Below are 24,022 nucleotides of genomic sequence, written 5' to 3'. Positions count from 1 at the left end.
GAAAAAATAAGTAAAATTGCAGTATCCAGATGCGCAAGCCTAATTGAGGCCTATCCACGCAGAGTCCATGCTTTGCGGCCAAAGGTGCATCTACCAATGCTGAATTGAAGGGGGTGAATATGCAATCACTTGTTTTGAATTATATATTCTTTAAGTCATTAATATTAGTTTGAAGAAATCTGCTTTCACTTTGATATTAAAGAGGGGCTTTTTGTAAATTACTGTAAAACAGGCCAAATTAAATTGATCAAGATTCCATTTATAAAAGTGGAAATACCCATGTGTACACACAGTCACAGACACACACTCTCTCACACTCACTCCCTCTACCACACACAGGTTCTTGAAAGGGAGCTGACTATCAGAATAGGGTAACCTTGAGCTGTTCAGCCTAAGAAGGTATGAGAGAGCGGCAGGAGAGGATGTGGAGGATGAAGAGGAGGCGGCTGAAAGTGGGAGGAAGAGGAGGAAAAAAAGGAGAAGGGAACACACAAGAACACGACGCCGCGGGGGGGGGGGGGGGGGGGGGGGTCAGCAGTTACCTGCAGAGCAGCCACAAACTGGATAGTGCTGACCAAGGCCAGAGATTGACCCGGAGTGAAGTTGAAGCGGAGCGTGTCCAGGAAGTGAGATGTGTCCATCTGGATGTCCACAAACACGTACAGCATCTTGATGCCCGCTGTGGAGTCAATGGGAACTACACACGGGCAGGCAGACAAACACACACACACACAGAGTTGAGTCATACGGTGTGCTGAAAACTCTGTCATGCTGCCCTAGAGATATTTATTTATCATTTCTGGATACCCCTCCAACACCCCCCACACCACCTCCACAAACACACTCACACACACACACACACTCACACACACACACACACACACTCACACTCTCACACACACACAAGGGAGTGTCGTGAAAAGAGCTGCAAGGCTGCGTGAGTTTTTAACATCACACTTGGTGATCTAGACCTCAATTATTTAAAGAAGCAGAGGGACACATACCATCATTATTAATACCATTCATTTCACAGGCCATTTAACAGGCACTAACGCTGAGGAGCCCTGTGACAGGGGGACATGGAGATGGGGGGAGGAGGGAGAGAGAGAGAAGAAAGGAGATAAGAAAGAACAAGCAAGAGAGAGTGAGAGAGAGAGAGAGAGAGAGAGAGAGAAGGGGTGAATAAAAGGAAAATAAATATATAGAGTCCACAAGAGAGGAAGGGAAAGAGAACAGAACTATTAGAGTGAGAGAGAGACAGATGGAGAGAGAGAGAGAGAGAGAGAGAGGGAGAGAGTGAGAAAGTGAAAGAAAGAGTGAGAAAGAGAAGAGGAGCAACGGTCGTAAAGTGCACAGGCAGATGAACATGACATTCATTATCATTTGTGGCTGATTCGTGATCAGTAATCTAACACAATGTTACACTCCATTTGGACATTTCGTACAGGGAGCCATTTTGGCATTGATCAAGGAACTGTGGTGGCCGTGGAGACGCTTGCATATGGCAGAGAAATAGGAGGAGGGGGGCAGAGGATGACAGGGCGTAGTGAAAGACAAATAGCCAAGGAGGAGAGGAGAGGAGAGCAGAGCAGGGGAGAGGTGGGGAAGGGACTAGTGGTGAAAGTGTGGACAAATGTGTGTGTGTGTGTGTGTGTGTGTGGGGGAGGGGGGGGGGGGGGGGTCCTACACCTAAAATAAGAAGGAAGGAAGAGGGGAAGACATGGGATGGAGGGAAATTTGTGGCGACAATTAGCTGAGAGAAGTGATGAATGAGGTGGCATCTAGAGACAGAGAGAGAGGGTGATGGAGAGAGCTAGACTGATGGAGAGAGAGAGAGAGAGAGAGAGGGAGGGAGGGAGGGAGGGAGGAGAGAGAGAGAGAGAGAGAGAGAGAGAGAGAGAGAGAGAGAGAGAGAGAATGAGTGTGCATGTGTGAGACAGAGTGTGAGAGTGAGGTAAGATGTGTGAGGAGAAAGGTATGAAAGATAAAAATAACATCTAAGGAACAGAAAAAGTTAGGAGTTCTTAGTGCAACATGTTTCTCTTTCTCGTCCACAAACACACACACATACATCTGACAGCTGCTTACAGGTGCTAACAAAGCCAAGAGTAGAGTGGTAGAAACAAAAACAAGACTGCATCGATCCTTCCTCTAAACCAATTAGCAGCACTGCCTAAGTGCATTTAGTCATTGCAATTACAACCATTGTCAATGAGCAGCATGTTCCAATCTCCACTCTCACACACACACTCTTACGCACAAATCCACACACACACACACACACACACAATCCACTCTCTCACACACATACATACACTCACACACTCTCTCTCCCCCTCATCGTCAATCCACCCATCTCGTTCGCTCGCTACCCCAAAGCCCTTCTCTCCTCCTCTTCATCTCTCGCTCGCTCTCCCTACAACGGCAGATATGGCTGTGAAACCTCATAGTATCAGTGAAAATGGAAGATGACAGAGGGCGATAAGGCATGAGTGAGGGAGAGAGAGGGGAGAGAGAGAGAGAGAGAGAGAGAGAGAGAACAAGAGATATGGAAAAAAGGTGAAAGCAAATCAGAGGCCGCGTCTTTGTGTGCCATTCTGGAAGTCTGTGTAATCACGTGCAGGTGCCTGACAAGGTTATTTGTTGCTTATCGAGACTCAGATCTATGACACATCCAAGCACATGCTGTGTTTCCTCTCTCTCTCTGCCTCAATCACACACACACCATCACAAACGCATATGCACACTCTCTCTCACACACACACACACACACTCTCTCTCACAAACATGTGCAGATACACACATACAGCCAGCCATCTCTCTCTCTCTCTCTCTCTCTCTCTCTTTCTCACACACACACACACGGCGCAAATGCAGATTATGTGAATTTGTGCCAAGCGGATACAGATTCCGTTCTCATTTCCTAATTATGAGAGAGGTAATCGTGAGCTAACCATTTCTATCCATCTGTGCAACATCTGGCACCAAAATGAGAACTAGTTTTTATGTAAGGGTTTGTGTGTGTGTGTGTGTGTGTGTGTGTGTGTGTGTGTGTGGGGGGGGGGGGGGGGGGGTAACATGAGTGAGTGACAACATGAGTTATTCCATGTGACTGCTTGCCTTTGCAACTATTTGTCTATATATATTGTCTCGCTCCAAGATGAAAACAAGAAAACCAAAACATACGGAATTAGAGTTTATGTAAGAGAGGGAGGGAAAGATAAATAGGTAGATAGAGAATGAAAGGGAGAGGGTTTGTGCATACATTTTCATGTATGAGTGTGAAGGATCTCTTTGTCAAACATAAAACATGAACATGTTCGAACCTTAACACATATGAAAACACAATCTATATGAATGAGTGTGTGTGTGTGTGTGTGTGTGTGTGTGTTGGTCAGTAAACAACCTGTACAGAGGCCTTTAGCCTGTATTAATATTCCTCTGGTCAGTTCTGGTATTTGGACGAGGTGAGGTCGCTCTGACAGAGAAATATTGAGGCTATTGATTTAGCATTTCCTTTCCGTCTTACAGTCTCTAAGTGAGAGTATGTGTGTGTGTGTGTGTGGCTTCAGACAGGCAACAGGCTGGCAGGAGCACTGTGCGCCAGGGGTTCTCCCAGTAGGGCCCAGGTGTGTTCAAAGGACGAACTAAAAGCATGTTCCTCATTGATCCGCTCGGTGGGGAAGGCTCCACTACCGGCCTCTAAAGGTCTGCTACCCCTCATGTACTGTTAAATAACCACAGCCGAAGGCCGCTCCACTGCCCTGGCCGCCGGTGCACTTAGGGAAAGGAATTCTGTGAGCTCCAGGCCATCACCCACCACCCCAGGTCCCCATGGGGCTAAACGCCTCCATGATGATTGCCACCTAGACTGTGCACTAGTTCAGGGCTTGACTTTTCAGCTTAAAAACAGAACTGCAACCTTAGCTTTTGTGAACGTCACATTTGTGTGTGTGCACTGGTACACTATATGTTGGTTAATGTATGTGTGTGGGTGTGGAAATGTTTGGACCAGTGTAATTTGCGTTAGTTTTGCATTTGTGTGTATATGCCGGCACTTTCCCTCAGACAGAATGCAAAAATTGCACGGCAATTTGTGGGAGTCGTCACCTCTCTGTGTGTGTGTACATGGCAATAATGAAATTTCTGAGCTCAATAGCACCAGATAAAACACATTTGGTTAACCTCCCACAGGAGGGACCTAGTACCTACAATATTTTATATTGGCAATACGTGGAACTGGGGGCAATTGTACTCCCTTTAGTCACAGTTCCTATAACCATTTTAGATCCCTGCACATAGAAACCACGGCTGGTGTAAGAGCATGTTAATTGGTAAAGTTCAATAGCCAACAAGCCAAAGGCAGCAGAGGCACCATTATTAGAAACTCACGTGAAAATATAAAAACTACATGAGGAGGCTGCAGAGGCCAACGACTGTCAGGTGATAAATGCTTTCTGGGCAGATGAGAACAATATGGATGGATACATCAGTGCTGTTTTTCTGAGTGCTTCCTGATACCATGATGATCCATTTCTCACAAAAAAATCTAAGGGGGAAAGCCAAACAAGTTAATGTGCATTGCTTTGGACCATTTGCTCCATTAATGTATGTGTTACGACACCTCAGCGTTCCAACTGGCAGTGCGAATGCAAACAGAAAAAAAAACCCTAAAAAGATTGTTGTTCTAGGAGTAACCTCTCTAGTTAGTAGTTCTTAAAACTATTAAGTCCGAAAATGCCTATTAACTGCGATATTATGCTGCATTCCATTTGTCCCCTAAAGCGCCTTGGAGCTCAGAGTGATGTCATGTCCGTGTTAAAAACCCGAGCTGGTTGCTTTCCAGTTGTCAACAATACGTGAGAATAATATGCTACCGTTTGTTTTGCTACAAGATATAGCAATGCCAGTTTGTAACTAAGCATTACACAGTATTTTACACAAACAAACATCATAGCAACAGAGCAACAGATAGAGGTTGGACTCTTGTTTCTACGACTGACTTAATTAATGTGGCATAAATTGGACAGCACTGCTAATAAACAGAGCATATCTACGAAATATCATTCTAAATGGAATGCAGCATTAACACTACATATTGCAATAAGCAAACCACATTCTGAAATACAGCATCTTTAACAGCATTCTGAAAGCAAGTTTCTTTAAAATCTGCCAGCCAGTCAATTCATCCACAAGTAAATACGTCATTACCCTCTACAGTGTCAACGTCATCCAGAATATCTGGATAATGGAAATGAATTTGGCTTTCTGTTAGTCAAGCCCATCTAGGTTGTATCACTAAACATTTCTATTCTAAACTTCAACATTGGACAGCCAAAGGGAAGCATTATGACACTTTGTACTTTGTGCAAAAAAAAATTAAGAAGCAAGACAAAAGGGCAGCCATTTTATTTCTTTTGCACTATAACTAATGTGTCACATTTCAGAAATGATTCTCCACATTTTACAACCCACCACATTCAATCTGAGCTCCGGTATCAATCGTTTGCAAAGGTCAACTTTTGTTTATCTGCTTTCATACGGGGAAGGCCAAACAGCTCTCACCTCTACAATTTGTTTCTACCATTCACTGGAAACCTGATGATCTATTGTACCTCTGGTTATTTTTTTTTAATGGAGACGTATCCATATCATCCACACACATGCACACATTGAAGAACCAGTCAGTGCTTTTCAACAGTGAGTGTGTGTGTGTGCATATACCTACATGTCTTATTGATGGAACAGTATAGGACACAGTAAGGACCATATAGATTTTGCCTAGGGCCAAATTCTTTTTGCTGAGAATTCTCAAATACAGGCCACTGATATATCAACCCTTATCTTCTGCCCTGCACGCATGCGTACACCTTCAGTGTATAATCATACAATCCAATCAAGCTCAAGCCTTCACATTTTTTCCTAATGAAAATTCACAGTGGGTGCACACAGTGTGCTTCCGTCAGCTAATTGTGTGCAGCTGCTGGCTAGAGAACTCATTCACTTCATGGTCACTTCCTTCCACAAATAATCTACTCCTTAACCACAGAATCGATACTTCTCAGAGGTTGTGTGACACAATGGTGAAATATAAACATTAAAAAACATCAATTCAATTGACATTAGCCCCATACTACAAGACTAATTGTAATGCCTAGCGTGTGCGTATGTGTTAGCCTATTTAGTGAGTCAACACACGAAGATATAACGCACCATTGGGGTGCACTCTGTGTGCTTGGGGTCGAATCTTAGCCATTCTCGTGCGTGCTCGTGCGTGCACGTGTGTGTGTGTGTGTCTGTGTGTGTGTGTGTGTGTGTGTGTGTGTGTGTGTGTGTGTGTGTGTGTGTGTGTGTGTGTGTGTACACTCACTGAGGCAGCTGTGTCCATAGTGCACCATGAAGTCGGCCCCCAGGGCCCGAGCGGTGAAGTCATCCACGCAGCAGGCTCCGTACGTTACATCCCCCATCACCAGCGTGTCCGCTTCTGTGAACCTGACCACAAAAACAGAAGACAAAAGAACAAAACAACCCCTCCATCAGTCAATCAATCAACCAGTCAATCAAATGACCAACCATACAAAGTGGTTACGTCCCACCTCACAGATGGCCCTGTTGAAAAACATGCCATATCCTTCCCACCCACACAACTCCACCCTAATGACACTCAATCCATTCCTGCTCCTTGCTGTAGGATGCCTTCTCACATGGCTATTAAACATTCCATCTCTGTTCTATATGGTCCCTTTCATCAGCACCACATGCTGATACACATTACCTGCTAGGCACAAAGGCACAACCCCTATCAGAATGCACTGAAATCCTTCTATGACCCATCAAATGATATACTGACCGATCAGTATCAATCAATCTCTTCTCGCTCACACTTTACTTGGACAGTCCGGCCACAGGCTACCTACAGATGCTCAGATTATCAACAAACTATCTGTTGACACCCTGTTAATTACTATTTATGGTCGAGGCTAAGGTTAGGGGTTGGATTTGGTTAAGGTGATGTTTAGTAATTCAACAATACAGAACTTCAATCTTAATAGAACTCTCTCTTAATAGAAGTCTCTGTGGGCGCACTATTCAAGTCAAATGTTTCCTCCATCTGAAAATAATGTGGACTGCGATGAACATCACCAAACATGGAACACACTTACATAGGCCAACGTAAGCCGCACAGGTCCCGACCTCGACAGAGGCCATCTTAAGTTCTGTGTACAAGTCGGCTTATGCGCTGGAAACCATGTGTCATTATCAGAGGCAGCTGGGATTTGGGAGATTAAAGGTGAATATGAGCGACTGGAGGCTGGAGGTGGTGGTGGTGTGTGTGTGTGTGTGTGTGTGGGGGGGGGGGAGGGGGGTATGGATTAGTGAGCGGGTGCAGGATTGTGCGGACATGTACTGGGTCCAACTGCTGACGGAGAGCAGGAGAGAGAGACTATCGACAGTGAGCATGAGTATGTGTGTGTGAGTATGTGTATGTGTGAGTGGGTATGTATGTGTATGTGTGAGTGGGTATGTTTGTGTGTGTGTGTGTGTGTATATATGTTTGTGTGTGTGTGTGTGTGTGTGTGTGTGTGTGAGAGAGAGAGAGTTTAAGTGTGTGTGTGTGTGTGTGTGTGTGTGTGTGTGTGTGTGTGTGTGTGTGTGTGTGTGTGTGTGTGTGTGTGTCTTTGTATTGCATATGCAGTCATTAAAGATTCCATTGAGGTCTGATCCCTGCACTTCTGATGAGTGCTGGGGGAGAGGATTGGAACCTCATAACAGAGCTTTTCCGGCTTTTCCCCCTGTTCCTTAGCCCCCATGGCTGTGCCTTCAGCTGCTGCTGTTGCTTTTGTTTGTTTGTTTGTTTTGTTGTCATCGTCTGAACGAGACCGGCTAAATCACTTTCTTGTTGCTTTGATGGCATCACAGCAGGTTTTCCCCATCAGAAAGACGGCAGTGCTAAATGAGTACTGCAGGCAAACGAGCTAAAAAAGAGGACGTGTGTGTGTGTGTGTGTGTGTGTGTGTATGTAGGCGTTGGTTTGTCTGCAGTAGGCCTGGTGGCAGACACATTTAGGCTAGGTGGGACAGGTGTTATTAATAGGCCAGAGAAGAACGCTGCTAACCGCCATGGCTCTTTCCCACCTCCCCTCCACACCACACCCCCCCCCCCCCCTCCCACAGCTGCTTAAAAGCACTAAAACACTGGCCAGTCTGCTCCCTCATCTCTCTTGCTCTCCATCACATCTCTCTTTCTCTACCCTCCTGGTTCTCCCTCTCTCTCTCTCTGACTGCCTTCTTCATCTCCTATCTCCACTGCCATTTTGGTGTCTGGCTCACTGCCATGTTTTGGTGTCTGTGGTAATCTCATCTCTCCTCACCTTCTGTCTTTGGCATGCAGACATTCCTGCATATATCTCTCTATATCTCTCTCTCTGGTCACACCTGTCTGTCTCGGTCATCCTTCTTTCCTCCTATGTTGCAGTATTTCCCTCACCATCACCAACCTTCTACACTTCCCTCACACTCTACTTGTCTTGTCTCGCGCTCTCTCTCTGCTTTTCCTCTTTTTACACCTTCTTTGTCTCCTTGTTCTCCTCTCTCTCTCTCTCTCTCTCTCTCTCTCTCTCTCTCTCTCTCTCTCTGGTTTGTTCCCAGCTGCTCTGGCTGACGCTTGGTCTGTGTGAAGGACGGCCTTGGCCAGTAGAGCCTCGGAAAGCAGACAGAGCTGAGTGAGGAGAACTCATCTGGTAAATAAATATTTGCCTTGGAAGATTTGATTCGCTTATCCTTCTCATCAAGGTTCCGGTATTTGTGTGAGTTCGGTGTGTGCAAGTCTGTGTGTGTGCGGGTGAGTGATTGTGTGTCATGGGTTTGTGAGTGTGAGTTGGGAACAAATTGGAGGAACAAAGGGACGTAGGATTTTGTGTGTGTGTATGCGAGTGAGAGAGAGAGAGAGAAAAAAATGCAAGGAGTTGCACAACATTTAAAAAAAAAAAAAAAAAAAAAAAAAAAACGCTGTAAAGTGCCCAAGCAAATCAAGGAGTACCTCCTTGGATGTTGTTTTAAGATGAATATTTACCATGGACTGTACAGAAGGAGTGTCAATTAAAAGACAAAGAGACAAAGAAAACTTCCTGTGTGAAATTCAAGGCCAAGTGTGTCTGAACCTCAGTGTCTGAACACACCATTGGCCACTTTTTGGAGAGCTGTCTCAAGTGCAGGCCATGGGCCTTCCAACAGCATAATGGCCCAAAACACAGCTGAAAACACCCAGACATGGGAAAAAAACAGTGGGCTATCCAGCGACAGCTGGAACAGTTTCCTTAGGAAAAGTGGGCCAAACTGCCTGTTAACAGATGAAGAAGTGTCATTAAAAGCTGCAGAAAATGCTTGTTGGCAGTGTTGGCCCCTAAAGGTTGCGCAACCCCCTATTAGGTAAAGGGTACCATAATTTTTGTCCATGCCATTATCATTTGGTTATTGTCTAAAATATTCTGTTGAATCAAAAGTCAAAAGCAAAGTTCGATGCATTAAGCATGGAATAAACAAACAGGTTTGCTTATTACTTTTGTTAGTTTCAAGTTATTTTTAAAAAAATCAATGAGTTGAGGGTTCTTCCTTTTTCATGAATGCGCACCAATATATTTGACCGAGACTGTGTTAGTGCTTTTGTACCTGAATAATGATGATAAGGCTACATCTGTATGGAGAGACAAGTCCGGTGGATATTCAAGAAATCATAGTAATTCTGTTCTGAAGGTATACCATGGTTGGCTACAGTCACATGGACCTCGTACCTACGGCAGAATTACTGCCGCGGCGATACCATCCCCACTCCCACTCGTGTCATATTTTTTTTAATCTTTGGGGGGATTTTGGGGGAATACCAAAAACTTGTCAAAGGCATTTTAGAGTATCTTCAGAAAAGAAATAATAAACAATCTTTTTTTTTTCAAAAAATGTCTTTGCTTTACTTGATCACAAACCAAAAGCATGAAGCTACATGAAAAACTACAAGAACAATTTTTAATTTCATTACTTTTCAGGAAGGAATTAAAGGAGAATTCCGGTGTGATATTACCTAAAGTGTGTTGAAACATGATACCTGAGTGTGAACGTATGTCTCATAGCCCATCTCGGCTTGTCCCCTGCACTCCAAAATCTGGCGCTAGTTAGCCGATGCTACCAAAAGCTTTTTCAATGGGGTTGCCTTGGCATCGGCCTAGCCATGCAAATAAATCACTGTTTTACACCATTTACGAGGCTCAATGTATCTCCACACTTCATTGGTAGATTTTGGGCCCTGAAATTTAAAACGAGACATTGAGAACTTTGAAAAAGCACTGGTAGTTTACTTACAAGACGATTTATACAGACAGTATCTTCACAAAGTTTAGCGTTTGCAGCCATCTTGAATTTAATCACAATAAGTCGAGCGACGAGTATGAATGAACAGGTATGATAAGGGATCAGATTCCCAAAATAATTCTGTGGAAATGCATGGACTCCAGTTGCTGCTACTGGACAGTTTAGAATGAACAAACCCTTTGTTGCTGCCCCAGATTGAAAAGAACGCATTTCTAGCCTTGACGACTTGGAATGTTTATTTTCCAGATCTCTGACATTCCATTCCAAAGTAGACGAAGTAGAATCTGAAGAGGACAGTGAAAAATGAAAAATGAAATTCACAAATCTTTTGTGATGTTGCCTACTTGTGCCTGAAGAGAATTCTAATGGAGAGGTGGAGAGATCAGATCTCAAGGTGGAGAGCAAAAGGAAGAATCAGCGAAATGAGAGGATCCTAAGCCAGAGGAAGCTGAAAGAGGAGGCTAAGCGCCTAAAGACAGACATGAAGGAAGAGGCTCTGGATATACTTCAGACAGTGGCAAAGACCGTGGAAAAGGAAAATGAAGGAACGATGAGCAGTGTGTCTGCTCCTTCGAACTTGCTATTCAGGAAAGACACTGGAAATTTCTTGGCTACGACAAAATTGTCCTGATATTGTGTAATCGTGTCCTCTTGGTGATCTTAGCATATCACTCAACTGAGGGGCCGTTTACACGACGCTCGTTTTTGTGAAACTGGTGAGGTTTTGTTAACGGTTACGCCTTGCGTGTACACGACGCCGGCAGTTTAGGAGACTGAAACCGATAATTTTTGAAACCGGCTTCCGAAGTTCCGAAGTCACTCAGCCATGGCACTCAACCTGACACGCTGCTTGTCAAAACAAACCAAACCATTTATTTATCATATTAAAATGTTTTTTCTTTCCCCCCCGTCATGATTTATGTGCACAATGTAGCCTATCAGCCTTTTGTGGCTAAGTTAGAAGCACACGTTAGCTTAACTTAGTTAAACATTAGCTTACTGCATGTTAGTGGTTTCTCCAGTGGTGCTTAGACCTAATGCAATGCGTAGGCTAGGCATTTGAAATTTCACATAGCAGTCACATACCTTGAAAATTAACTTTATTAGTTTAACAGTTGAATTGAAAACCGAATTGTCTGTAGTCTTCTTTTTTCATGCGACTGCTTAACAAACTATTTCAACAATGTTTTCTTCTACGCGATTCACGCAAATTAAACGTGAGCTTCTGCACGGCCGGCGCCATCAACTGGTCTGGTGTAACGGAGGCAGACTGAGCTAGCGTGCTAGTTGCTTGTGTAAATCCTCACAGCCCTAACCTTAAGAATGCTTCTAACTGCTGAGTTGGAAGCCTGGGCTTTTAGCTCAGTGGTTAGAGCATACATGGGCAATATACGGCCCTGCTTCTCTTCTTCACTCCTCAAAGTAACAAATTTTAAACGGTGTGTATGTGCAATTTGTCAAAATGAGTGCAGTAAAAAAAGAGAAAAGTTGACTCTGAATGTCGAGCATTCAATAAAGAATGGACGTCAAAATATTTTGTCACAAACGTCGGATCAAAGGTAATTTGTCTGATATGTCAGGAGAGCATCGCTGTCTTTAAACATGCTAATTATGCCGTGAATTTCTCCGCAAAGGAGAGGGAAGAAAAAGCCACGAGATTGTCCTCCAACTTAACTGCCAGGCAGAATATTTATACCAAGCAGTCTAATGTACAGGAATCAGCAACAAAAGTGAGCTATATGGTGTCACACAAAATCACCAAACACAGCAAATCATTTTCAGATGGTGAGTTTGTAAAAGACTGTATGGTAGAGGCAGCTAGCATACTGTGCCCTGACAGCAAAATTCAGTTCGAAAATGTGAGCCTGTCTCGCCGTACAGTTACTCGTCGCATCGAGGTAATTGATGATGAGCTGACACCTGCATTGCTAAAAAGGGCCACTGATTTCACATACTTTTCAATAGCGCTGGATGAGAGCACCGATATTAAAGACACTGCCCAGCTGATTATGTTCATCAGAGGTATTACTGACACTTTTGACATAGTGGAGGAATTTCTTGCGATGGAATCAATGAAGGGGACGACAAGGGGTTCAGACCTCTATGATACGGTGTCAGGATGCATGCAGAGAATGAACCTACCGTGGGTGAAGTTACTGAACGTGACCACTGATGGCTGTCCAAACCTTACTGGTAAGAACACTGGGCTGTTGCGTAGGATCCCAACTCAACTTTGATTTTCTTGCACTGTATCATTCATCAGGATGTAGCATCCGCCACATAAATGGCCATATTATAATATAAGACAAGTCTTATTTATTTTTGTAAATTATAACAGATTTGTTAACTGTTTCTTCATGTGGAATAGGCCTAACTCTCTCACTGTAAAAGTTGCCTTTTTTTATAATGTACTGTTTAAAAAACCTGGCCAGGTAGTATTGAGCTCTATTTCTCTCTAACCATCTTCATAGTTCGCTAACTATCCTGATGACTATGGGCGTAAGTCAGTGATCCAGGGCGAGTATAGTCAAAACAGACGATAGGGTCTAGAACTGTCACTCACCCTTCCACGCTCACTCTCACCCACTTTTCCTGTTCTGGCCCTATGGCTGTGCTCTCGGAGAATCACGTTTTTTAAATGGGACGCGGGAAGAAAGCCAGGAGGAAGAATGAATGAATGGACAGGGGTAGAAGGCGATCGGCGCTTCTGATAACCTCCTTTAGCCTACTTTTCACACTGGATTTATCCTCTTCTTCACCCCCGATTTACGCCCGGAGTTTCAAAGACTGTCTTAACACATCCTCGGATTTATGGATTATTATTGCCGTGGATTATTTTCATTTTTGGACAGATTGACATTGAAAATAGAGTTTTTTTTCGCTCTGTTTAATGGACTGAAACAGCGCTGGTTGCGCGTTTTTTTTCCCTTTTTTGTTGTGCCGCGTCGGTATAGACTCTGGCCTATGGGTCTCTCTCTCTCTCTCTCTCTCTCTCTCTCTCTCCAATAAATATAAGCATGCTAGAGATTATCTGTGAATGTGCGTTTTAATGAACCGATGACGTTAATTTGGTGACAACGAGCTGAGCTTGTTACAAGGAGGCCTTGTCTAATTCGGTGTTAAAGCTTGATCACGTCACCAAAACTGTGGTGAAACTTGTCAATTTCATCAGGGCCCGGGCGCTTAACCACCGCCAGTTTATCCAGTTGTTGGAGGAGAGTGAGGCAGAACACACTGATGTCCCATACCACTTAAACGTCCGCTGGCTGAGCCTGGGCACAGTGCTATGCCGTGTGTGGGACCTGAGATGTCAGATAGGGGTGTTTCTGGAGAATGTCGGGAAGGGTGGTGACTTTCCAGAACTTGAAGATTCCAATTGGATGCTTGACTTTGTTTTTGCTGTGGAGTTAATGGGCCATTTAAATGACCTCAATCGGAAGCTGCAGGGGAAGGATGTGTTCGTGCACGAACTGTATTCCTACGTACGAGCATTCAGAGCAAAGCTGACCCTGTTTTCCCGAGAAAAAACAAGCAAGAGCTTTACACATTTCCCAACTCTCGCCACAATGAAGGATGTGCTATCCCAACTCACTGTCAAATACACCACTGCACTCGAGGATCTGCACACTGAATTCAACAGACGTTTCTCTGATTTCGGAAAGATTGAAAAAGAGATGGAGCTGGTGTCCACCCTCTTTTCCTTTGACACCTCCGCAGGTTCAGCTTGAGTTGATTGACATGCAGTGCGATCCCACTCTCAAGGAGAAATTCACCTCGTCATCATTGGACAGGTTTTACGGTGCATTGAACGAGGGCAAGTACCCTAACATGCGGAGGCATGCGCAAAGGATGCTCGTCTTATTCGGTTTCACGTATGTATGCGTGCAGACTTTCTCTGTGATGAACTTTAATAAGTCACGCTACAGATCACGACTAATGGCTCCTACACACAGTTGCGTTCTGTCAACGCATGCCAGTGGGTGTTCCCGACGGTAGCTATGCAATTGACTTGAAGTATAACCGTAATTTGATTGGTTGGTGCCGTCCGTCGATTGGCTTGATTGGCCGGTGCCGTCTGTCAGTGCAGCACCAGCTGAACTTCTCAACGCGAGCTACGGGAGAAACGCGACGCAACGGACCCACAATTCAGTTCGGTAAAGTGAATGGGATGCGTCTCCAGCAACGCAACGCACGCAGCTGTGTGTAGGAGCCGTACCCGATGCACACCTGTCATCCGTGTTCCGCATCTCAACGTCAAACACGACCCCAGATTTCGATGACTTCGTAAAGAAAGGCGACCGCCTCAATTGTTCACATTGAGTTACAGAACACCGACAAATAGCTCAACTCAGCTGCATAGGACGAAATACATTGTTCCCCTTGATTGATGATGTTATTTTTACAACATTGTTCAGTTTCATGTTGGCATTTCTTATACATGTCCCGTAGATGGTGATGATACAGCTAAATCAAATTTAAATTGTGTGAGATGCATAGGCCTATTCCATGTTGTCCTTTATATTTTTCAAGCAAACATACGTGTGATGAAGTTGATCTGCACTTAAATTGTATTCTATTTCATAAACGATTTAAACAAAATATGTGAAAGAAATTACAAAAAAAAAAAAATGAATAAATCACAACGGAAATACCCTGAATATATTTTTTCATCATTGATGAAGGTCTCCCTCCGGTAGCCTCAATTAAATTTGATAATTCCAAGCCAGATTGCTTTAAGTCTGTATGTCAATGTAACCTGCACACATACATTTGCAGTTCAAATTTGCATTTGAATATAGCTAGAGCTGGAATGAAAGTTGAACAATATCGAGTAGTGTAGGAAATTAATTCTTGAAAGTAAATCCAGATATTGTAACCAGAGAGGGTTAAAGCGATCAAGGATCTTTGTTGTAACCTTAGAGTAGCAGGTCAGACTGGCCTAGCAAAAATAAATATCAGGCCTTGAAATAGTCTGGCAAAGTCAAAGTAACTGTAGAGTAGCCTTATACATAATTTGCATTGAATTAATTTGTACCATTTAATCATGTAACTATGTTTAATTGCAATTGTCCAAAGTGTGGCCCTCCGCTTACTTTGCCAAAGTAACTGTGGCCCTCAGACTAAAACTGTTGCCCACCCCTGGGTTAGAGCGTTCGTCTCCCATGCCGGTGTGTGTGTCAAGGTGGCGGGTTTGAAGCCCGTGAGCGGCGAACGAACCGACCTTGTGACACTGGCATATGCACTACAGCACATTTAGCCGGTTACACTTCTGTGTGTGCACGCGAGTTTTTTCTTTACCGGTGTCGTTAAAGGTGTGAAAGCGGTAAGAGAAAATTCACCCGGCGGTTTCGTGTAGACGTAGCCCGAGTCAAGCCACAGGAATACCCTGGTTCAGCTACAGATGTAGCAACACGAGCATCAGCTTGAGCTTCTCACACATGCACGTCCCCCTTCACTGCCGCGTGCGTGCGAGTGAGTTGTGGATGCGGCAGTGTGGTAGAGGCCACGGGGCCACGAGGCTGCAAATCTGATTAATCAGACGCGGGTGTGATAACGTAGCTTACCTGGGACCACTGGAGTAATTACATGCAAATCGAGACACTGATCCCCACCAGTCCCAGTGGGTAGGCTGGGAGAGTGTGATGGGGACAGAGAGGATGAGAGGTTGTCTTGTTTAGCATGTCACACACACACACACACACACACACACACCTACCTACTCATGATCATGCACATACACACTTGCACAGCACACCTAAAGGGCTCAAAGAACTCCTGAAAGAGTCCTGCTGAATGACACTGACAGATGCAAACCCCATTCCAGAAACACATATTCACACACACTCACTGACTCACTCACTCACTCTCTCTCTCTCTCTCTCTCTCTCTCTCACACACACACACACACAGAAATTAGCCCCTCTTTCACATGCTATCTGGCTCTCCAGCTGAAACATCAGAGCTGAAATGTCATTAAGATGCAATTAAGATGGAGAAAAAGCCTGTGATCTCAATAACGGCGCTTGTTAATTAGTGTCTCCTTAGCAGCCAGCCCAAGCGGCATGAAACTCATCCAGTAGAGGAGAAGAGGGAGAGTGCACGCACGCACGCACGCACGCACACACACACACACACGCAAATGTACAAACACACACACAAATAACATGATAGAAGTGTTCTCAGCAGAGAGAAGTTCTGCTTGTCAGTCACTACTCTAAGAGATTGCACCACACATACTCGTCCAAACCTTGGCTAGCACGCTTATTGATATGACAGGAGGCCAAAACATGAGTGCGAGCACGTGCGGGCTTTGGATATTTATGGGTGTATTTTCCTTTTCTTCCATCATTATTTCCCCCCCCCCATTTTAAACTGACATCTTTTGTTGTGTGTTTGTCTGTGTGTGTGTGTGTGTTTCCTCCTTTTCACCCCTCACACAGGAGTAGGGAGTCACGAGGAGCTGTGCCAAGAAAGATCCATCCATTTCTAGCTGTCTGACTGTCTAGCAGGAATGAAATCTCTCCTCGGCTTTGACAAGACTTTCATCAAAGCACAGCATGGGAGGGGACCCGCCCCGCTCACACCGACTATGTTTGTGGATCCCGGAAATTGATACATTTTCTTGTGCTCGCTCTCGGTCTTTCCATTTCCCCCATAACAGCACTAGTATCTAAATCAGTCTTGCGCTTTCTCGCCCTCCATCTCCCCCCTGCCTCTCCTCCCCAGTCTTTTAAAATCTCTCGCTCTCTCTCTCGCTCTCTCTTAATTGGAATCAATCACCCTCTATTTAGTGAACATGCTGCTTCAATTTCGTTCATAAAAAAAAAATAAACGAGTTATAATTTCCTGTTGCGACCATGGAGCTCAGCTGAAAGTGATGGGTGGGCCCACAATGCCAGCAAATAGATCAGCGCAGCCTTATTAGTGTATGACATACTCAGAGGCTGTTCCAGCACTTCTCATGACATTACAGGAGGGGGAAGTCTCCAAGTCGTCAAGAATACAAAGGGGCGAGACCTAGCAGCTACTACATACAAACATATCTACACAGACACACAGTGATTTCATTTCTAACCTCAATGCAGTTCACTGACCTCTGTGTGTGTGTGTGTGTGTGTGTGTGTGTGTGTGGGTGTGGGTGTGGGGGTGGGTGTGGGGGTGTGTGTGGGGGTGTGTGCATGCGTGTGGGGGGTACATTGTGGTAGTCAAGATACAGTATACATCATCTGGAAATGGTGGAAACACTCAAACACAAGAGAAAATCTTATAGGCATCATCAGTCTCGATTAGGATAACTAAGACATCACAAAATAAGTTAGGCACAAAACAAATGACACATCTATTGTATAAATTATATAAATGAAGTATGCAGATATAAAGTGAAATATGATGCCTTATGCTGCACAGCGAAAATAATCATCTATTAAATCAACTAAAACTCCATTACAAAAAAAAATGATGCTGCTGTGTAAAACGTAAATAAAAAATAATGTGATCACCTGCAAATCAGGCAAACTCACATTTAATTGCAAAAAGAACATAAGCATCATGATGGGGTGCAAAAGGTAGAAGAGTCAAGGTGCTAAAATGGCCTGTCTGCAGTCCACAACTGTCATATTTGGAGCGACATGAAACAAAAAACATGACGTCCTCAAGACGACCCCAAGATGTTACACAGCTGAAATCTATACAGCCCTTCTAACAAACAGAATATAGAAGATATGAGGGATACACTTGACATACGCAATAATTTATATAAAGCCTATTATTCGCATGTTGATTAGTACTAAATCCAGTATCATGGAATATAAACATATATGCAGGCTAAGGTCTTGCTCATCAGCAACAAAGGCTGCTCAGTAAATATGTTATGTGTGTAAATATGTGTGAATCTGTTTGTTTTAGTGTACAGCTGTGTTCCAGGAAGTCAGACACTAATATTAGATCACTGACAACAAGGCCCTGTGGTTACACAACATTCATGTGCACAGTCCATTCACCACCACATAGTAGTAAACTAATGGGATGATGCTCATCCACTCTCAGAGAGGCTTGCCTCCCGGGTATGTAAGCACACACACACAAACAGAGTCATGTGCACACGTGTTGTCACTCACTAACTCATAAACAAAAATTAGAGCAAACCCTTTTACCGCATCAAACCTAACCACAAATTAGCCTTTAAAAGTGGCCCATGCTGACAGATTAGAGAACGCACACACACACACGCGCACACACACACACACACACACACACACACACACACACACACACACACACACACACACACTTGCCTGAGTGTGGAGCGTGGATCTCCTGCATTTAGCTGTAATGTGGACTCATTGCTGTCAAGGTGATTTATGAAGGGCAGACGATATTATAATCTCCCAGCTGTAAACTGCTGTGTGCACTCAGGCTGAGGCAACACTCTGACTAGCCTGGGGACTGGGGTTAGGAACAGCAGGTGTGTGCATGCATGCGTGTGTGTGTGCGTGTGTGTGTGCGTGTGTGTGTGTGTGTGTCAGAGAGAGAGTGAGTGTGTGCACATATGTGTATTGAGGGTGTGTGTGTGTGTGTGTGTGTGTGTGTGTGTGTGTGTGTGTGTGGGTGCACATGCAAGTAATGAGGGAGTGTGCATTCATGTTTGTATGTGTACGTCGTGTATATTTAAGAAGCATGTGTGCGTGTGTGTGACTGTGTATGTGTGTGTGTGTGACTGTGTATGTGTGTGTGTGCGACTGTGTATGTGTGTGTGTGCGACTGTGTATGTGTGTGTCGGTGCCTCTCAGGAGGGAGGGAAGAAAGACAAGGAAGACGCAAGAAAGCGCAAGCGGATAGTGTGAGACAGGAGCAGACAAAAAAAAAAAAAGAGAAAACTTGTTATGCAACCCCAAAAAATATTTCCGGCACGATTGATGTTCCAGTTCAGTCCGGATATAACAATATCATTGTACCCCACTCTTTGTGGCTACACCGAAAGTCACACACAGAAAAGCGACCCGCACGAAAATGTAAATCAGGTTTCACAGCGTAAGATGCCAGCACACCCAGCCAGATTACACACGGAGCAGCCACACTCCAGAACAGCGTACGGAAAAACACGGAGCTGCCACTGAAACACCCTCACCTTCCAGGGACGTTAGAACTGCACAAGGGTTGCTTAAGGACTGGCGATGACGTGAACCCCTTCTCTACCGCTCAGGAACAAAGACAAACACACAACCACAACCACGTTCCTGAGAGGGAAAAGGTCATGGAGCTCTAAAGATCCACTCCACCATGCTCCCCATCCGGTATTCATTATAAATTAGCATCACTGCTCAGAGAGTGACGTCAGCCAGCAGACCTCTTGTGGCTACAGTGTAAGTTAGCTTGTAGCTAATGAAGTCTAATTAAAATGACATATATAGACACACACACACACACACACACAATATCCAGTGAGGCTCAGAAGTGGCAGGCTCTAATTTGTCTCTCATTGGCGCACCATACTACATTATGCACCGCAATCTGTTTGGAGTCGCATGAAAAGTTGATAACTGGTCAAACATTTCCATGTTTCTTATCGCATTACTGCACAATTGCTTTGGCTTCACTGCGGCAACACACGGGGAGAAAGAGGGAGAGTGTGCAAAACCGACGGGGAGAGAGAGAAAGAGAGAGAGAGAGAGAGAGAGAGAGAGAGAGAGAGAGAGAGAGAGAGAGAGGAGGAGAGAGAGAGAGAGAGAGAGAGAGTGAGAGAAAGAGAGAGAGTGAGAGTGAGGGATAGAGAGGGAGAAAGTGTGGAATTGCAAGAGCAAAGCTAATGCATAAGGAAAAGGGAGAGGTGGCTTAGATAGGGGAGAGGAGAGCGAGCCCGGCAGACGGAGGGAGAAAATGCGCATGTAAAGTGGAACAGGACTTGACAATGTGTGTGTTTTGCTCATTTGACGAAAAAAGCAAAGCCCAAAACAGCTTAGTGTGGTAAAAGCACAGTTAGAGCACCCTGAGGAAGGGCCCAAGGCCCAGTCCTGTTGGCAGTTACACACCTCTCTGGCACAGCAGTGTGTGTATGTGTGTGTGTGTGTGTGTGTGAGAGAGAGAGAGAAAAAGAGAGGGGGAGAGAGCAAGCACAAGATCTGCACTAGTCTGGAGAGATCTGTGGTCAGCTCAGTGTCTATGACCATTGGAGCGTTATGAAAGTAAAGTGGTGGGGTTGTGTGTGTGTGTGTGGTTAGGGCAGACACACACAAAAACTCGCTCTCTCTCTCAGACAGCTGCTGGCCTGGATGAGTTATCCCATGGGAGACACCAGACAGACAGGTGAGCAGAGTGAGCTTCGAAAGTACACTACTGCACCTGTGTTACCTGAGTGTGTGTGTGTGTGTGTGTGTGTGTGTGTGTGTGTGTGTGTGTGTGTGTGCACCAACTTGGCCTGCAAGCTCAGACACACACACACAGGCCCTCCCTCCTCTGCACCTTTGCCTTATCTCTCCTCTCCTCCACTCGTCTCTTCTCCTGCCCAGCGGATCATTGGGGGCCATTTGCAGAATCAGGTTAAGCGTGTGAAATATTTATCTTCTGCACCTGCTGATGGCTCATCTCTCATTTCATTAGGCAGGGGAAGAGACGCCCACACACACCCACCCACCCACCCCACACCACCTCCTTCCCCAGCAGAAGACACATAACTACACCAGTGGGGGCCAGGGGTAGTGGGGGGGGGGGGGGAGTGCTGGGTAAAGAATATTGCCACTTGCCAGGGTACCGTGACAAAGTCCCCATCGAGAGACACATTCATTATTTCCTCTTTTAAAAGAATTGAATTAGAGAGGGGATGTGTTTGTGTGTGTGTGTGTGTGTGGGGGGGGTCTAAGGAAGAAAGGATGGATGAAGGAAGGAAGGGGAGCTAAATGAAAATCTGAGGATAGAGTGTCAGAGAGGCAGGAAAAGAAATATGGTGAGGAAGAGACATGAAAAGAAAGTGATGGAAAGTAAAAGTGAGTGTGTGTGTGTGTGTGTGAGTGTGAGTGTGAGTGTGAGTGTGTGTGTGTGTGTGTGAGAGTGTGCGTGTGAGAGAGAGCAATGCAGACACTGGCATGACGAGAGCACCAGATGAGCTCCCTGCTCTGGGGTTGGTATTATTAACAAATCAGATATCTGTAATCTCCTTCACACACAGAGCACAGGAAAAAAAACAAGCCTCACAAAACACTCCGCACCAACACAAACACAGAAATAATCTAACTGCTGAGGGCACGGGGCTTAAAGATCAAATAACCCCCCCCCCAACCCACCCATGTGTCTCCCTCTCGTTCTTCTAGTGCAAATACACTGTGTGGCTTTGTGGTTTATGCTAGCTATGCTTGCTACGCCTTAACTGTACATTACTCTTCGGACAGAGGAACATGTCTTTGCCCGAGGTATACAAGGAGTCCTATCGACTCCAGTCTCCCTAACTCATTCTAACAGGACAGTAAGAGACCTGTAAAGGTATACTGTGCTTGAACCTCCTGTGTGGTAACACACGTTTTCCATCTTGTAACACCGACTCAATCGTGTTCTTGACTTGAGGCGTCTCAACTTGCTCTGACGTCGGTCAGCATACTGAAACGATGAAGCTGCACATGACAAAAAATATTTTTTTTAAAAATGCACACGGCGCAACCAGCGGGTCGTAGACAGATGTTCCTCTAATGCCATTAGATAATCCTTTAACTCCCCTCCCGAAAGCAAGATCATTACTCTTATTTGGGCTGGTGGCTCTCATCTGTTTGTCCCTGGCATGTGTACAGACCCCCTGTGGCCCCTGGCGTTACGTAAGTGTGTCCCGCTCCCGATTCGACATCGAGCGCAGGGTAGGGGGACTGGGCTGTTTTTTCCGGTTGTTTTGTTTTTCGATGAGGGAACTGGAATTGTTTCACGGAATTGCGGGGACACAACCTCTGTGTAAAGCTGACGCAGCAGTCCCAACAGCGGTGAGTATCAACCCAGCTTGCGGTTTATTTAGGGGACATAGAAAAAACACCCAAAAAAAACCAATCACGTGTTTCGATCGGTAACCACAGAAAATGACTATAGCTCACAAGGCTGATGTTCGTGTGTAATTAGACTGGGAGTGGTGGTGGTTGCAGGGACAGTGAAACATCAGGACAGGGCAGCGAAATTTATGTCAAGACAAATGGGAGATGCCTGGACACACGCACATACACAAGCAAGTGAAGAAGGAAAGTGCAGACCGAGGCTAATGCTACAGAAGTAATAAGCAGTGCAGTGCAAAACAGCGCAAAAGGCCTTACATGGACAGAAACTAGGACAAACGATTTGGGTGTGACGTTGCCACTCAAAAGTAGGACATTTCCCACTTCCCAGCTACTCATGAATGCAGTATAAACCTGTGGGTGCAGTTTCCTTTCCATCACTTGATTACCTGATCTCTCTCTCTCACACACTTATTAGACAAGGCTGACCAACAGAGGGGTGGGGTTAGTGGCCACTGAAATGAGCTATAAAACCCTCCACCTCAACGCAATCACCCAGAGGCCCACACACACACACACACACACACACACCTCTGTGCCTTGATGTGACCATCCACCTTGGAAGGTGTTTCTGCCTTCAGTCCAACAAAGGTCTTTGTGACTAAATCTCTCCAAAAGGGATGACGCTGAAACATGGGATAAGTGTGACTGCTTTGCTAGGATAGGAATGGAACAACATGGGTCTGTAGACTTGGAAGAAAAGACAGCAAGCTCAGATTCAGATTCATGTGCCTTCTCCTCATATATGCTTCTGCTTCTGATTCTCTGTTCTTCCCTCCTGCCTTTTCTTTTGATCCACCTCACTCTATTATATCTCTATCTGTCCACCTGGCCAGTTCAACCAAATGCCCTCCTGTTATGAGCCAAGGTTTGGCCTCAAGGTTTCTTTGAGTGGCAAAAATGCAATATTGCGTTTTTGTTCCCATGCGTTGAGTGCCAAAAACGCAATATTGCGTTTTTAGCTTTTTTTTAAATTACGAAAATAGACACTGTAACACACCTTAGTGTATGTGCGATTTTGGGAACTCTATGATGAATAGAACCGAAATAGATGACGATCGAAAACTTATGAAAATGCACGATCTGGACATTTTATCTGGACATTTGATCATAACTCGGCTTTTGATGGTTGGGTCGAATCAGTGATGCATGCACGTCAGGTCAAAACCAGGCCATTCTTTTTGTGGGTTTATCACTAGGTGGCAGTCTTGCCAGGTCTTGCTAGGTCACTTCCCGGACACTTTACAGGTAACACCTCACATTTCATGAAAGACGCTATATCTCCTTTTCTAGAAAAAAAAAAAAACACAGGGATTTTGATGAAAACTAGCCTCTGTTTAGCTTGGGATTTCTCAGGAACAGAGGCATGTAGAAATAAACAGTTTGTACAGTTTAAGTGAGAGCTTAAAGTGTCACCTTTCAAACGAGCCATGGTATGTGTCCATTAACCTGACCCTAGACAGATGAATTTCACGCCACCTAGCTCCACTCATCCATCTGGAACCGATCCATTGGAATGGTGTTTCAGAAGGCTGGGCCTAATCAAAAAATGCTTGCATATGATTGAATAAGCCACTTGTCCGTCATCTATTGACGTGCTACTTCAACCACTCACATCGAAGCCAACCCGTGACGCTGATA

The 24,022-nt window shown here is 44.9% G+C and overlaps 1 protein-coding gene across 4 annotated transcripts in view; it reads right to left on the bottom strand.

Moving 5' to 3' along the window:
• dph1 (diphthamide biosynthesis 1) overlaps positions 1-24,022 on the bottom strand; it is an 85,291-nt gene that overhangs the window by 37,037 nt on the left and 24,232 nt on the right. For all 4 annotated transcript variants that reach the window (XR_006023018.1, XM_042063999.1, XM_042064000.1 and 1 more), the window contains 2 exons: positions 6,371-6,492; positions 543-697 (listed from right to left, as the gene is read on the bottom strand). Coding sequence is in view for 3 of the 4 variants with exons in the window: in XM_042063999.1 (XP_041919933.1) it covers positions 543-697; positions 6,371-6,492 (277 nt within the window). In the remaining variant the exon portion in view is untranslated. The remainder of the gene's footprint in view (positions 1-542; positions 698-6,370; positions 6,493-24,022) is intronic.

Source organism: Alosa sapidissima, chromosome 15 (assembly GCF_018492685.1).
Source record: "Alosa sapidissima isolate fAloSap1 chromosome 15, fAloSap1.pri, whole genome shotgun sequence".
Taxonomy (NCBI): domain Eukaryota; kingdom Metazoa; phylum Chordata; class Actinopteri; order Clupeiformes; family Clupeidae; genus Alosa; species Alosa sapidissima.
Note: the sequence above shows the minus strand (reverse complement) of the source record. Positions and strands in the feature narration are given on the sequence as shown.